The sequence below is a fragment of the Streptopelia decaocto genome (genome assembly GCF_964273445.1).
Source record: "Streptopelia decaocto genome assembly, chromosome: 6".
NCBI lineage: Eukaryota > Metazoa > Chordata > Aves > Columbiformes > Columbidae > Streptopelia > Streptopelia decaocto.
Window position 1 is genome coordinate 26,993,709 of NC_138660.1, and position 13,709 is coordinate 27,007,417.

The window sequence follows — 13,709 nt, forward strand, 5'->3', positions numbered from 1 at the left end:
AGGCTGGCCCGTGGGGGAGCCGGGACAGCTGTTCGGTCCCAGCGCCATCCCCGGGCCTCAGGCACGCTGTGCGGCTCCGCTGCTGGCCAGCTGCTCCGTTTCCCAGTCCCTGCCTGCAGCTTGATCCATGACGCTGGTCTTGCTTCTTGTCTCCTGTCTCTCGAAAAGAACCTGAACCACAGAAAAAGGAAGCTGGTGTTTGCACTAGCAGGAGCTGCCACAGCTCCTTACAGGGCAGATTTCTTGCTCAGCCTGCGCCTCTGCGCAAGTTTAAAGCAAAAAAGGCTTCAAAGAAGGAGGTGGAGGAGCTGGTGCAGCCTACCTTGTTCTCAGCCAGGGCCTCCTTGGCCAAGTACTGTTCACGCTTCACCTTGACCTCTACAGACTCAGGAATGTCAGGTACCAGCCATGCGATCACACGTCCAATAAAGAAAACCACGTGCCGGAAGTGAGGGGGGACGCGCAGGTTGGCCGAGGTCGCAGGTCCTCACCCCTGCCCTGGCACTGAGCCCAGGCCCTGCAGCTGGTACCTCGAACATGATGACGAAGCCCAAGCATATGGCCAGCACCTGCCAGTAAGTCAAGGTCAAGTTGCCATCTCGGTCCCTAAATGCTCTGTATCTGTGAGAGTAAAGCACAGCGTTGCTGCCTCTGTCCCCTTCACAGCGGCATCACCATCACACGTTGCTGCAGGAGCTCTGATCCCTGCATGCTGGAGCAGAGCCAGCCCTTGGCCAACCTCAGCCCAGCACCGGGGGGGCTTTCTCCCTTCCTCCCTTGCAGAACGCCCTCCCACCACAACTGGAGAGCTTTGCTCTAGCCCCAGGTCAGGACGGGCAGACAACCTCCCACATCGCCCCACGAATGGGCACATTTGGCACAAGCTCAGCCCTGGGATGAGCCAGAGCTCTGAGGGGCTCAGGGCAGCGGGCCTGGCTAAAGGCTGCTGTGCTAAGCAAAGTGTTTGTTGTGGTGGCCGCAGAGAAAAGCAAAACCAAGTCCAAGCAAATGAGGAGCAGACGCCAACGAGGCGGGAGGGGGGCTCCTACCTGCACGTGGTGTTGCTCTGCAGGACAAGGTCCCACAGCACATACGCTAAGGTGAAGTTCACGTAGCCACGCAGGCTGCTGTCATGGACGTACTCATAGTACGTGCGGGGCAGGAAATCGGAGGTGAAGGCGATGAGGAAGGCCTGGGAGCAGGGAGATGTGCTGCAGCAGGTCCTGCAGCCGGGGGAACACCCCAGGCCCACCAGCAGGACCTCCTCTGTGCCCTCAGCTTTCCACTTCTCCTTGCCCTCAGCCTGACAAACCAGACATGAATGCCACTTGGGCTTAGACAGCAGCTGGCTGCTCATGGCTCTGTGTCCTGGTCTCACTCCGCAGATAAACCCAGGCAGGGCCACATGCCCTGGAGGGTGAGGGCTTCCCACTGCCCGTGGCTGGAGCTGCACCTTCTGCAGAGCTGGATGCACCCCAGGCACTGCACCCTTCGCCACTCAGCATCTCACAGTGGTAAAAATTCCCCTGCCCCCCTCACCACCCGCCTGCCCGGCGTACGTTGCTGGTGACAGCCAGGTGGGCAATGGCCTCCAGGATGGAGAACCAGATGCCAATGCCCTGTGCTCGCTCGGCCACTGGCCACCGGTAGTCACAGATGAACTTCTGGGCATCCAGGCAGATTTCCACCCAGTTGTTGAGGAGGGCAAAGAGGGGTGCCAGGGGACAGGCTGCCACAAAGATGGTGATGAAGCCAAACTGTAGGACTGAGAGGAAGAGGAGGAAGAGCAGGGCGGGACAGGCTGAGAGGCAGCAGCAGCAGCAGCAGCTGCGGCATCTCCCAGCTCCATCCTGGGGGCATGGGGCAGCCCTTCTCCCTCCAGCACCCCTGCATGCTCGGGGTCCTTTCCTCTGGGCCCTCCTGCCTCTCCCCAGAGGCACTCTCTCCTCCAGCGCTTCTGCCCTCCCCAACCCCGAGGCCAGTCCCTACCCATCTCCAGGTACTCATCAAACAGCCCCTCAAACACCAGCAGCTGGTGGTTCATCACCCAGGGTGGCTGCTCTGCCTCCTTCCTCGCCTTCTGGGAGGAGAGGAGCTTGTGCTTGTGCCACCAGCACTTCAGCTTCTTGGGGAGACAAGAGCGGCCGCTTTCCCCCGCTGCAGCCAGCCAGCATCGCTCCCCGCGGGGCCCCACAGCACAGCCATGCGCTGAGGCACCCGGCAGCCATGCCATACGCACGGGATGGCCACCTCCTGCATGTTGTTGATGATCTGCTTCCCCACCATGATGATCAGCAGCTCCTGTGCCAGCTCAATGAAGCACCCGCCTGGGACGCACTGCAGGGAGAGAGGGTCCCTCATCCCGCTGGGTCGGGCATGTGGGGATTGGAGGCCCCGCCGCATGGGCAGGCGTCCCTGCAGTGTGCACCAGCCCTGGCTGGGGCAGCAGGCACAGGGTCCTTCCCGGCCAGCACTCACCTCCTCGTTTCGGACGCCCAGAAAGCTCACGTAGTTCCCAGGGTAGCTGACGAACCTGCGGGAGCCGCGGCAGAGCCATGGGCAGGGACCCAGGGATGTGCCTGGAGTGGCCCTGGGGGAGGACGGGCTTCTTCTGATTCACCCAGAGCCCTCGTCTCCACCACCACAGGGGACAAAAGGGCTGGTGGTGGGTGCCTCTGCTGGAGAGAGACCCTCGGTCCCAGGCTGGGACCAGCTGCGTCCATTAGCCCACAGCAGGCTGGCGTGGCCCTGTGGCCCTGGGAAGGCTCCGCTCTCTGGTGGGACCATCTCCCCCACCGCGGTGCTCCTGGCCCACGACAGCAGCAGCGCTGCCCCGTCCTTCAGCCCTGCAAAGCCCAGTGGCCCCGAGGGCTGCAGGAGGTGGGGAAGAGCCCTGCTCCCCACAAAGGCCTTACTTGCCCTTGAAGAAGGCAACGTAAATGGGAGAGGAGTAGAAGGTGACAAACTGGAAGCCGAACACTTTGAAGGTGAAGGCGTCCTCGTACTTGGTCTGGGTGCGGTGCATCTCTGCGGGGAGTGCGGGGATGTGGCCCTATGCTGCCCAGGGTGCTGTTCCACATGGTGTGACTCGAAGCAGCGCCCCACAGTCCAGCGTCCCAGACCTGGGGCAGTACCAATCAATGCACCTGCCACTTGGCTGTCTGCTTTGCACCAAAAAATAATCTTCCTCCATTCTGCTCCCTATGAACAGCCTTTGTGTCTCATTAAATGCAACAAAAATACCCCATACGCTTTTCTACCCCAGACCTCAAAAATTAGCGTGGATATTTCCATCAAAACCACCTAGAAGATAAACCCTACACTCTTTTTTTTTTTCTGCTGACGAAACACTTCTCCCTGAAGGTCTTATTTTTGCAGCTCTCCTATACTCCATAAAGCCTTCATCCTCTGGATTGTCAGCCAGCTTTCCCTGCCTTTGGGGCTCTGCCCTTACTGACTGCTCACTCCCATCAGTGTCTGGCTTGCAGGACCCTCACCAGCTTACCCCACTTGGTGAGGAAATGAGCCAGCGAAATACAGAACTTGGAGAGTACGAGGATGAAGATGAGGTTCACCGAGCCGGTGATGCTAGCGATGCGGGACGCCTACAGGGAAAAGCAACACGCAGAGCACAGGGGGTTGCGAGCAAGCCCAGCAAGTGAAACAGGTCCAGGAGTGGCTCTGGCCACCTCTTACCGAAGCCACAAACCAGAAGTGCCCCGAGCTGGAGAGGAGGATGGCGAGCACTGCCTGGTAGAGGATAACAGAGACCAGGAACATCACCACCACGGCAATCTGCAAAGAGCACGCGGGTATGAGCAGTGGGGTGTGGGCTTAGCGAGCAGAGAGCCACAGGTTCCACCATGGGCCAGGGAGAACCGTGTTCATCCCCAGCTTAACCTGTGCTCTCTTAGCCCAAATGGAGCCCATCCCACCATGTCCTGCTGCCCCAGGTCGGATGGTGGGCAGATGCTGCTGCAGCCCCGCAATCCTACCATCATGATAATGACCATCGAACCAGCCAAAATCCGGTGGAGGCGGCTGCGCTTGGGGAAATATGGCTCCTCTGCCCCTGTTATTTGGTTTATTATTGTCATGGGAGCCATGGCTGTGAATTGGGGTCGCGGCCGCTCCTGGTAAAGAGAGGGGAAAGGCATCAGGAGTGGCTGGTGGCTGCGGTCCATGTGGTTTTGGGAGGCACTGCGGAGGGCCAGACCCCACCTCGATATCCTCAAACTCCAAGCAGTCCCATTGGTAAGCCAGGGCCGCATTGGTCCGCTTCCAGAACTCCAGGAACAGCACCGCCCACAGGGACATGAAGACGCTGAAGAAGATGGTTCCACCGTGGTCAAAGAGGCGTCCTGCCTGTGGGCAGAGGGGGGCTGAGGGACAGGCGGGGCAGCTGCCATGGCCAGTGCCGGGTCCGCGGTGTCCCCAGGCTGTGGGGCAGGCAGGGCGGGAAGGGGGAAGAGGCACGGGGGAGGACGAGTGAGCGAGGGAGCGCCGGAGCGGCAGGGGCTGAGGGCGGGGGCAAACTGGGGCAGCAGGGGCTGACATTGGGAATGGAGACCTCACCCCGGTCTCCAGGACCTCACCATGAATGTGTTGCAGATTTTGGAGAGCTGCCAGTAGGAACAATTCTTGCAGAGGGGACACATCCAGTATTGCTCTGCACTCTCACAGATCTCCTGCCTACGGGCAAGGGAGGAGCAGCCAGCAGCCCATCAGGGCTCCCACCATTCCCTGTTGGCCCCGTTGCTGGCAGTTCTGCACCAAGCACTGCAGTCAAGCCCCAGCAGCAGCACCAGCACATCGGGGTGCAGGCAGCCCCACCACCACCACCCCGGCAGTGAAGAGAAGGGAAGGGGCGAGGGGGAGGTCAGGGCACTTACGAAGGCACGTCATTGAACATCAGGAAAATGCCTGTGGTGAACACCACCGTTCCCACCACCGCGGCAGGCAAGAGCCATCCCGTATAGAATCCTGGAGACGGTGGGATGGGGACTATGAGTCCTCCAGGCCTCTGCCATGGCCACCAAGCCACAAGCAGCTCCAGCCACCAAGGACCTGCCCAAATGCAGAACAGCACTAGCCTAAAACCACACAGGCTTTGGAAGACCTAAGCATGGACCCAGACCTGGAAAGTAGCTGTCAGACTCTAGCTAGTCCTTCTAGAAACATAAGGGGCATGGCTAGTGCTGCCACCACTCACTGCCGTTGAAACGGAGAGCATCCTGGGGCACAGCTGCATGTGCATCCTGGGGCACAGCTGCACGTGCATCCCGGGGCAGAGCTGCACCTGCATCCCGGGGCACAGCTGCATGTGCATCCCAGGGCAGAGCTGCACCTGCATCCCAGGGCAGAGCTGCACCTGCATCCCAGGGCAGAGCTGCACCTGCATCCCAGGGCAGAGCTGCGTGTGCATCCCGGGGCAGAGCTGCACCTGCATCCCGGGGCAGAGCTGCACCTGCATCCCAGGGCAGAGCTGCGTGTGCATCCCGGGGCAGAGCTGCGTGTGCATCCCGGGGCAGAGCTGCGTGTGCATCCCGGGGCAGAGCTGCATGTGCATCCTGGGGCACAGCTGCATGTGCATCCTGGGGCAGAGCTGCATGTGCATCCTGGGGCAGAGCTGCATGTGCATCCCGGGGCAGAGCTGCATGTGCATCCCCGGGCACAGCTGCATGTGCATCCCGGGGCACAGCTGCATGTGCATCCCGGGGCACAGCTGCATGTGCATCCTGGGGCACAGCTGCATGTGCATCCCGGGGCAGCCCCTTCCCCGCACCACAAGGCCACGGGAGCCGATCCCCAGGGGACCCAAGGGCTGCAGGCAGGACTCACCCGGCCAGGCGAAGTAGAAAGCCACCTTCTCACAAAGTACTTGCGGATGAGATCCAGCGGCTGGTACTTGCTCCATTTCCCCCAGCTGGCCCAGTACCGGAAGAGGACTTGGTGCTGGCTGAGGCTGCGGGCAGCCGGCTCCTCCAGCTGCAGTTTGCAGGGGCCCTGCGGGGACAGACACGGTGGGCGCAGGGCCGGCGGGGCGCGGGGTGGCCCCGGGATGTCTCACCTCATGCAGCGGGAAGGCGGCGGTGAAGACGTTCTCACTGAGCAGCCGGTCCACCCCCACCTCCCGCTCCCTGGAGTGGCCGTACTGTGTGGTGCCCAGGACCTCGTGGAGCTGCAGGGCAGTGCCGGGAGAGGTGAGGGGGATGCAGCTGTCCCCTGCAATGGGGAGATGGGTCCCCACCACCAGTCGGCTTTTCAGCTCCCAGATGCTGAATGGCAGGAGCAGGGTTTCTCCCCAAGCCTCTTGATTGCCTCGAGAGTTATTAGCACTCAGCAACCCAGTTTGGGACCTTTGAGACCATGAAAACACGTCTGCTCACAGCACTTCACCCCCAGACTGAGACCAGGGAGGAGAAGCCATGGCAGCCTCGGTGCTCACAATTTGGTGCCGCTGGGTGGTGGAGAAGAAGGTGTCCTGCTGATTGCTCCCCAGGAACCTAGAAGGGCACAGAGGAGCAGCTCAGCAGAGCCCAGTGCTCAGCAGAGGGGCTGCAGCATCCCCTCCCCACGGTGCCCACCAACTGGGAACCGCGTCCCAACACGGTCCCTCCTGTGCTCACCAGCACAGCTTGTTGGCCTTGAAGGGGCAGGTGTAGTAGTCCAGCAGCAGGTTGGGAACCTCCTGGGCCATCAGGTTGGGGATGCCCAGCTTCTGCAGCACACTGGCCGACCAGTTGGAGGTCTGTCTGGGTAGCGCCTGGATGGATGGCAGAAGTGTCTCAGGAGGAGGTAGCGGGAGCAAGAAGGCACCAAGCTGGGGAGAACAGTGCCTGGGCTGTGCCAGATACAGGAACCTGCTCTTCAAGGGCCAGGGAAAGAGGGGATGGGGTACTGGAGGAGAAGTTCAGAAGGGGAACGAGGTGGGATCCTACAACTGTGCATGGGACAAGACTGGTGACTCGGTACTACTGGGTTCACCAGAAAGCAAGGAGGCTGCAAACTCCACCAGGGACCCACAGCAAGCAGCTGCCCAGCCTGTCACCGAGAGTGGGGCACTGGGAGTGCTGGAAGCACCGTCCCCTATTCCAAGTGAGCTCGGGCACCGCAGCCCCTCACCTGCAGCGGCACACGGAGCCGCAGCTCCTCGGCGTAGCAGCAGAGCACACTCCAGGGCGCGCTCAGCAACAGGTAATGCACCACCTTCTCCTCCATGCAGGTTGTGTGCTGTTGGGAGGAGATCCCAGTGGAGATGAGGCTGCTGACACCAGTGCAGGTCCCTGCAGGAGGCCCTGGGGTGACTCTACACTGGTGTGGATCAGCCCAGCAGAGCTGACCCGTCAGAGAAGAGCACAAACACCTCCCACCCCTCACTCCAGCTCGGCTGCCCACAAACCTGGGCTCCCCTCCCATGCGAGGGCAACCATAGTGCGGCCTCCCTCGTCCCAGGTCACAGAGCACGCCTCTGGTTATTGGGGGGGGGCCAGAAATCGGAGGTCAGGTCCCCGGCTACCTTCTCCATGTGGATCCCCGCAGCATGAAGATTGTCCAGAAACTTCTTCCGCCAGGTCTTGTGGGTGGTGGCAGATCCTTCCTGCAAGCCCCTGTTCTCATGGCTGTCTTGCTGCCCACTCAGCTCCCAAGGAACAGTTTCCTACACCAGGACAAAATCTGCAGTGAGGAAAGGGAGCTCATACCCACCCCATGGGTGGGAACAGCAGCAGATCCCAGGGCTGTCCCCATCCTGCGTGTCCCTCTCCTGTGGGACTTGGTGGTCTTGTGGGGCTGGGTGTTCTCTTGTGAGTAGAATGAGGTGTCAAGGGGAGGACATGCCTGGTCTGGAAGGGGCTGCCAGCCACCTTGCTTGGGGGTTTCTGGTGCGGGAGGAAGGAAGCTAGATGACCCTTTTAACATGAGTCGGGGCCAGCGCCATCTTGCAGAAGGGAAAGGCTCGAGCACCCAAGCAGGGCGGTGCTGCCAGGGCTTGCAGGAGGTCTGATGCCCTCTGGATGTGCTGTACAGACCAGCTACAGTAAGCAGGACCAGCTGCCACCAGCTCCAGCTGAGGAGCCCAGCAGCTTTCCCCATCCAACCCAGGCTTCTCGCCAAGGTAGGAAGGAACCGGCCTCAAAGACCAGCGTTTCTCCCTCACCTATCTGTGTAGAGCCGCCACTGAAGACGTTGGCTGTGCTCTTCTGGTCCAGGGCTGAGCTGCTGGGCTGGAAGCAGGACATAGCGGGTAATGAGAGCAGTGATTCCCCAGGCAGCTCGGCTGGGAGGGGGACAGACTGCAGCCACCCACCTGGGGGGTGTCAATGGCCTCCTCGCTCCGGCTGCCGTAGCAAGTGGCTCTGCCGGCCTGTCCCACCAGGCTGCAGTGGGGATGGTCCGCGGTCCTGCTCCGCTGCATGGCAAACCTTCACGGCCTTTCCTCCTGCTGCTGGCAAGCAAACCCAGGCAGCTGCGGACATCCCGCAGCACCCAGCTCTCCCGGCCATGCCGGAGCCCTGGCGCTGGTGGTGCGGCTGGCCTGGCTCCGCTGCCGGCCCCACAGCTCCTGGCCACGGATGGTGACACCTGGGAACCCACCCCACCTGCCGTCAGGAATGCTTCCAGGTAGAGAACAAGGAGACACAAGTGGTCAGTGCTCTTGTGCAGTGTCCTCCCTTCACACCACCACCTAGACTCCCTCCAAGTGCCCCTCTCCCAAAGACATGGTGGGGACACTGTGGGGAAGGACTTTCCAACATGCTCCCCACAGAGTGACCCAGCTCAAAGGCACATCCACCAGCACGCACGACCTGGTGATGGAGAAGCCAGGGACACCCACTCCACCCCAGAAATAGGGTCCAGTCCATGCCCAAGCACAACACATCCAAAAGATGTGGCAGCTGAGCTCTCCCAGCTCTCATTTTTGCAACTGGAAACACCTCAAGAAGCTGAGGTATGAGATGGGAACCTCACACAACAGCTGACACTGGCTCAGAAACACAGGAGTTGAATAATAACCCACTTCTGTAGAGGTGGGGGGACCAGGAGGGTGTCACAGCAGCATGAGCTGCCAGGCCAGGAGGACGTTGCACATGCAGTGAAAGGAAAAATGTTCTCTTCCAATGCACCATCTACCTAAAAAAGGAGCCAAGGAACCTCCACGTGTCCTTCATTGACATATTTTGTTATCATGAAGACTGTTACTGATCGAGGCAAGAGCTGCTGGTTTGATTTTGTCCTCCTTGAGTCAGATGTTTGTGCTTTAGCTGACCATCCCAAAGAGCTGGATAAAAGCCACCAGCAGCACCACCAACAGCAAGGACAACACGTCAGCCAGGGAAACCAGCTCCATCAGTAACAGAGAGGGGTAAATGCATTCCCATGTCTCCAGAGCTCTGTGGGCCCAATTCATTATCACGTCACGCAATGTGCCCAGAGCCACAGCCTGTCACACTGGGGCTCTGAGCTCGTTGCTGAGCAGCAAGGAAATGGAGTTGGCATTACTAATGATGGCAGGTTGCTCCTCCAAACCATGTGGCTCTTCATTTTTACTTTCGAGGCAAGTGGTGTAAAAGAAGAAACTCCAGACAGTCTCAGTTTCTCAAATCACCATGTGCCCCTGGCCAAAAGCAAGGTGGGTGAAAGAGCCCCTCGCAGAAGCCATTGACAACCCGCACAAGCAGAGCTCTTCTGATACAAAAGTTTACTCTGGCATCAGCAGAGCAGGAAGAAGACATTTGGTAACTTCACCTAAAAGCATTAGAAACCCATTCTTCAAAGCAAAGAAGTCATGGGACCAAGCCTCTTGCTCTTACAGTAAGGACTAATTCCCTTCCAGCATCTCAGTCCCCCCGGGCACCTTCAGCCAACCCCCTTGAAACTTCCACACCTTGCGCCAAATACTATCTATCTTCATTTATGCCCTTTGCAGCTCCTACCAAGTGAAAACAGTTGCTAGACACCACAAAATTTCACTTGGTTTGGGTCTTGCGGCCTTTCAATGCCCCAGTCAAATAAACTGGGGGGGCTGGGCTGATGCACGACAAATGCAAAATCTCCCTGAGGAAACACACATGTGTCCTCTAAAGCTCTGGGCTGATCTACCCCATAAAAAGCCTCTGTTGTACCCAGAAATCCTTCTGGCAGCTGTAGCACACGGGCAGCTCCAGACCTGCCTCCCCGGAGCACGAGGCACAGAGCTGCTTCAGGTACTGGTCAGCACTTCCCACAGACAGCGACAAACACAGAATCCCAGCCTGGCTGGGCTGCAGGACCTTTGTAGACCCCCAGTGCAACCTCCCCGCTACCACAGGGTCACCGAGCAGATCACACAGGTGGGTCCAGGGGGTTTGAATGTCTCAGAGAAGGAGACTCCACACCCGCTCTGGGCAGCCTGGGCCAGGCTCTGGCACCTCCCAGCAAACAAGCTTCTGCTCATGTTCACATGGAGCCTCCTGTGTTTCAGTCTGTGCCCGTTGCCCCTCACCCTGGCGTTGGGCACCATGAACAGAGTCCGTTCCATCCTCTGACACCCACCCTGAGATACTGATCCCATTGATCAGATCCCTCTCAGCTTCTCTTCTCCAGCTCAACAGCCCCAGCTCTCTCAGCCTTTCCTCATCTGAAAGATGCTCCAGACCCCTCAGATCCTTGCAGCCCTAAAAAACCCGTTCAGCTGACCCCTGTGACATCTCAGGGCACAGACAGCTCCGGGCCCTGCCCTGGGGCCGGAGGGGACAGCGTGGCTGGCAGCAGCGGGACGGCTGGAGACCCGCTAGGCTGCTGTGTGAAGGCCCAGGGTGGTGCCGCATCCTGTCCTGCTCCCGCAGCTCCCAGTGAGACCCCAAACCAGCAGCTTTTCTACCGTACCTGCTGCCAGGGGCCCTGCCCGCCTTGTTCCTCCACGGTGCCGGAGCGGAGCGCTGGCACAGTCTGGGCCAAAGGAGCCTCCCGCTGTTCGCCTGCTTCTCCTCAGGTGGGGAGGGAGCGGGAAGTGCCGCCCAGTTGCTCAAACCCAGGGCTGACAACTGTTTCCCGTCTTGGGAAACACCAGGCTCCTGCATAAGAGGGATGGAGATTTGCGTGAGGAGGAGGAGGGGAGAATGGGTTTGCAAGCACCTTCCTCATTTGCAACCACCTTCCTCGGAGCCGCCTGGAGCAGGCGCAGCCTTTGTTTGGGCTGGAGGTGGGGACCTGAATGGCCCTGGGCAAACATGGCTCGGTGGGGCAACAAGAGACAGAAATGCAGAGGGGCAGCAGGTTTCGCCTGCACCCGGGAGGGTCCGGTGCCTGGCCAAGGCACAACAATTTTTGGTCACCAGGGAAACTTTCACAGAATCCCAGAATGTCAGGGACTGGAAGGGCCCTGGAAAGCTCATCCAGTGCAATCCCCCCATGGAGCAGGAACACCCAGATAAGGTTACACAGGAAGGTGTCCAGGCGGGTTGGAATGTCTGCACAGAAGGAGACTCCACAACCCCCCTGGGCAGCCTGGGCCAGGCTCTGCCACCCTCACCCCCAACAAGTTGCTTCTCATATTCAAGCAGAACCCCCTGTGTTCCAGTTTGCACCCATTGCCCCTTGTCCTGTCACTGGTTGTCACCCAGAAGAGCCCGGCTCCATCCTCCTGACACTCCCCCTTTCCATACTGATCCCCAGGAATGAGTCCCCCCTCAGTCTCCTCTTGTCCAGCTCCAGAGCCCCAGCTCCCTCAGCCTTTCCTCACACGGGAGATGCTCCATTCCCTTCAGCATCTTGGTGGCTGCGCTGGACTCTCTCCAGCAGTTCCCTGTCCTGCTGGAACTGAGGGGCCCAACTTTAAGCACTGTGCTCACCTCACACCCAAAAGAGAAAAGTTTCTGCCAGGTTTGTCAGCTTTGGGGAGCAAAAATGAAAAACCCAGCTGTGTTTTTGCGTTCCAGGCGCTGCCAGCCAAGGGCCACACTGCCAGCCAGCAGCCCAGGGTACAAGGTGCATGTGCAGTCATGATGGCCACGGAGCAGCCAAGACACTGCTTTTATAGCCACCGTGGCAAGCTCATTGAGCTGTGCGGGGGTCAACGCATCTCATGCCACCAACCACCGCACCCAGGGCAGGATGAGGTGACCCAGCCCGGTTCAGCAGCACTGCAGGGTGCAGATCCTCCAGCCACCGCAGCAGGTCCCCTGGCATTGCGCTCAGCAGCAGAGTTGTGCCCGATGAGCAAAAGCAACATAGCCTGCAAAGGGAACCTCCAAAACCTTCCACAGGGCCACATTGGCCACTCAGTACTGCCAGTCTCCCACTGAAGAAGGGATTCAGCCCACTCTTTCAAAGATTCAAACCCATGCCAGCTCAGAATAAATCAAAGTACCACCAAGAGCAAATTTTCCAACAGCCCTGCCTTTTTTTTTCTAGCCGTTCTCTGTAGTTTGGCAGGGCAGCAGGATGGAACACAGCCCTGATGGGCAATGGCCCAACAAAACCTTTGAGGCTGATGTGCAGTGATCAGCACATCTCCTGCTCACACTCACACCCCCCCATCACTGTTGTCTCTGGTCCAATCCCTAACAGAGAGAAGGGATCTATTTACTTAAAAAGCAGACAGAAATTGTACTTTTTTTGCCAGAGAACTTGAAAACGTACACGACAACTTACAAACCCACACATCCCTTGAACAGCTTTCATATTTACAATACACATTTCATTGCTTTGCACCACACTGGAAATGTCTCCCGGATACTCACAGTTCACTGAGGAGCAGGTTCCCGAAGGCTGGCACGCCCCGGGCAGCAGCTGCTCCTGCAGCGGTGACACAGCCATTGCACAAACACGGCGGCAGGTGGCAAGGGCTCCCAGGGAGGGTTTCCAGTCGCTGGAGGTACCAGGTTCAATTGCCCAGATCAAAGTCAGGTGCAGAGGGCTGGCAACACCACATTGCTGTATGTAGTGGAAGCACAACGTTCCCCATGTGTAAACGCCATCTGTAACAAAGTGCCACCAGACCTGCACCCTGCTGACCGGTAGTATTAACATATCAATATCAGTTGTATTAGTTTAGTATTAATAACAAGCAAACGATGATGCCAAGACAATGCTGAATACATTTGCCACAGCAGTCCTGACTAATTCCTAAATACTACAGGAGGCTCTATTTGCAGAAGTGCTTAGGGACTCATAGCACAGACAAAGCCAGCTCCAGCAGGCACTGGCAGCTGGAAGATGACGGCTGTGACTCAGCAGAGATCAGATAAGTAACAACAGGCAGATGTACAGCGGTGCGACACACAGCAGCTTTCACGAGACCCCAGTAATCTTGCTGTCTCTTCCCACAGCAGTACCAATCCCACTTGACCCCCGTACCAAGGGCTGCGTCTCGTTCCTCTCCAGATTCACGCTGCCGAAACCGCTGTCCAAGCACCTGCCACTCCAGGCAGAGGGACTCCAGCACAAGTTTCTACCAAGGGACCTCAATGACGTTTGTAGGATGAAGGGCATCTTGGAAGTCATACTAAACGAATGGCTCCCTCTGGAGTAGGTCCAGCCCATTTTCAATAAAAATTCGGAGGTCCGTGGAGCCTTTCAGCTCCACGCGGGTGTTTGACGTGCCCACGGAGGAGCCGCAGGCTGCATCCAGCACGCGCTGCGCTGGGAGCGGCCTCTGCACAGCCCGGGAAGGACGAGCCACGCGCCCCGGCTCTGCCACACTGTACTCTGGCAAACCCTGGGACAGC

General features: G+C 58.8%; 3 protein-coding genes across 3 annotated transcripts in view; all 3 read right to left on the reverse strand.

Moving 5' to 3' along the window:
* Positions 1-13,709, reverse strand: part of SEPTIN2 (septin 2) — a 122,201-nt gene that overhangs the window by 63,874 nt on the left and 44,618 nt on the right. The gene's annotated exons all lie outside the window — the stretch shown is intronic.
* The window catches only part of SNED1 (sushi, nidogen and EGF like domains 1), a 76,433-nt gene that overhangs the window by 15 nt on the left and 62,709 nt on the right, over positions 1-13,709 (reverse strand). The gene's annotated exons all lie outside the window — the stretch shown is intronic.
* Positions 58-8,416, reverse strand: ANO7 (anoctamin 7; the record flags this gene model as incomplete). The annotated part of the gene is given in 25 exon segments (XM_082055933.1): positions 58-171; positions 323-442; positions 531-621; positions 1,050-1,192; positions 1,560-1,765; positions 1,990-2,122; positions 2,236-2,337; positions 2,479-2,533; positions 2,916-3,027; positions 3,506-3,605; positions 3,697-3,795; positions 3,996-4,133; positions 4,222-4,365; positions 4,596-4,692; positions 4,893-4,983; positions 5,842-5,874; positions 5,877-6,025; positions 6,027-6,181; positions 6,449-6,506; positions 6,630-6,766; positions 7,126-7,233; positions 7,520-7,660; positions 7,664-7,677; positions 8,159-8,225; positions 8,309-8,416. Coding segments are annotated over 25 exon segments (2,715 nt in total).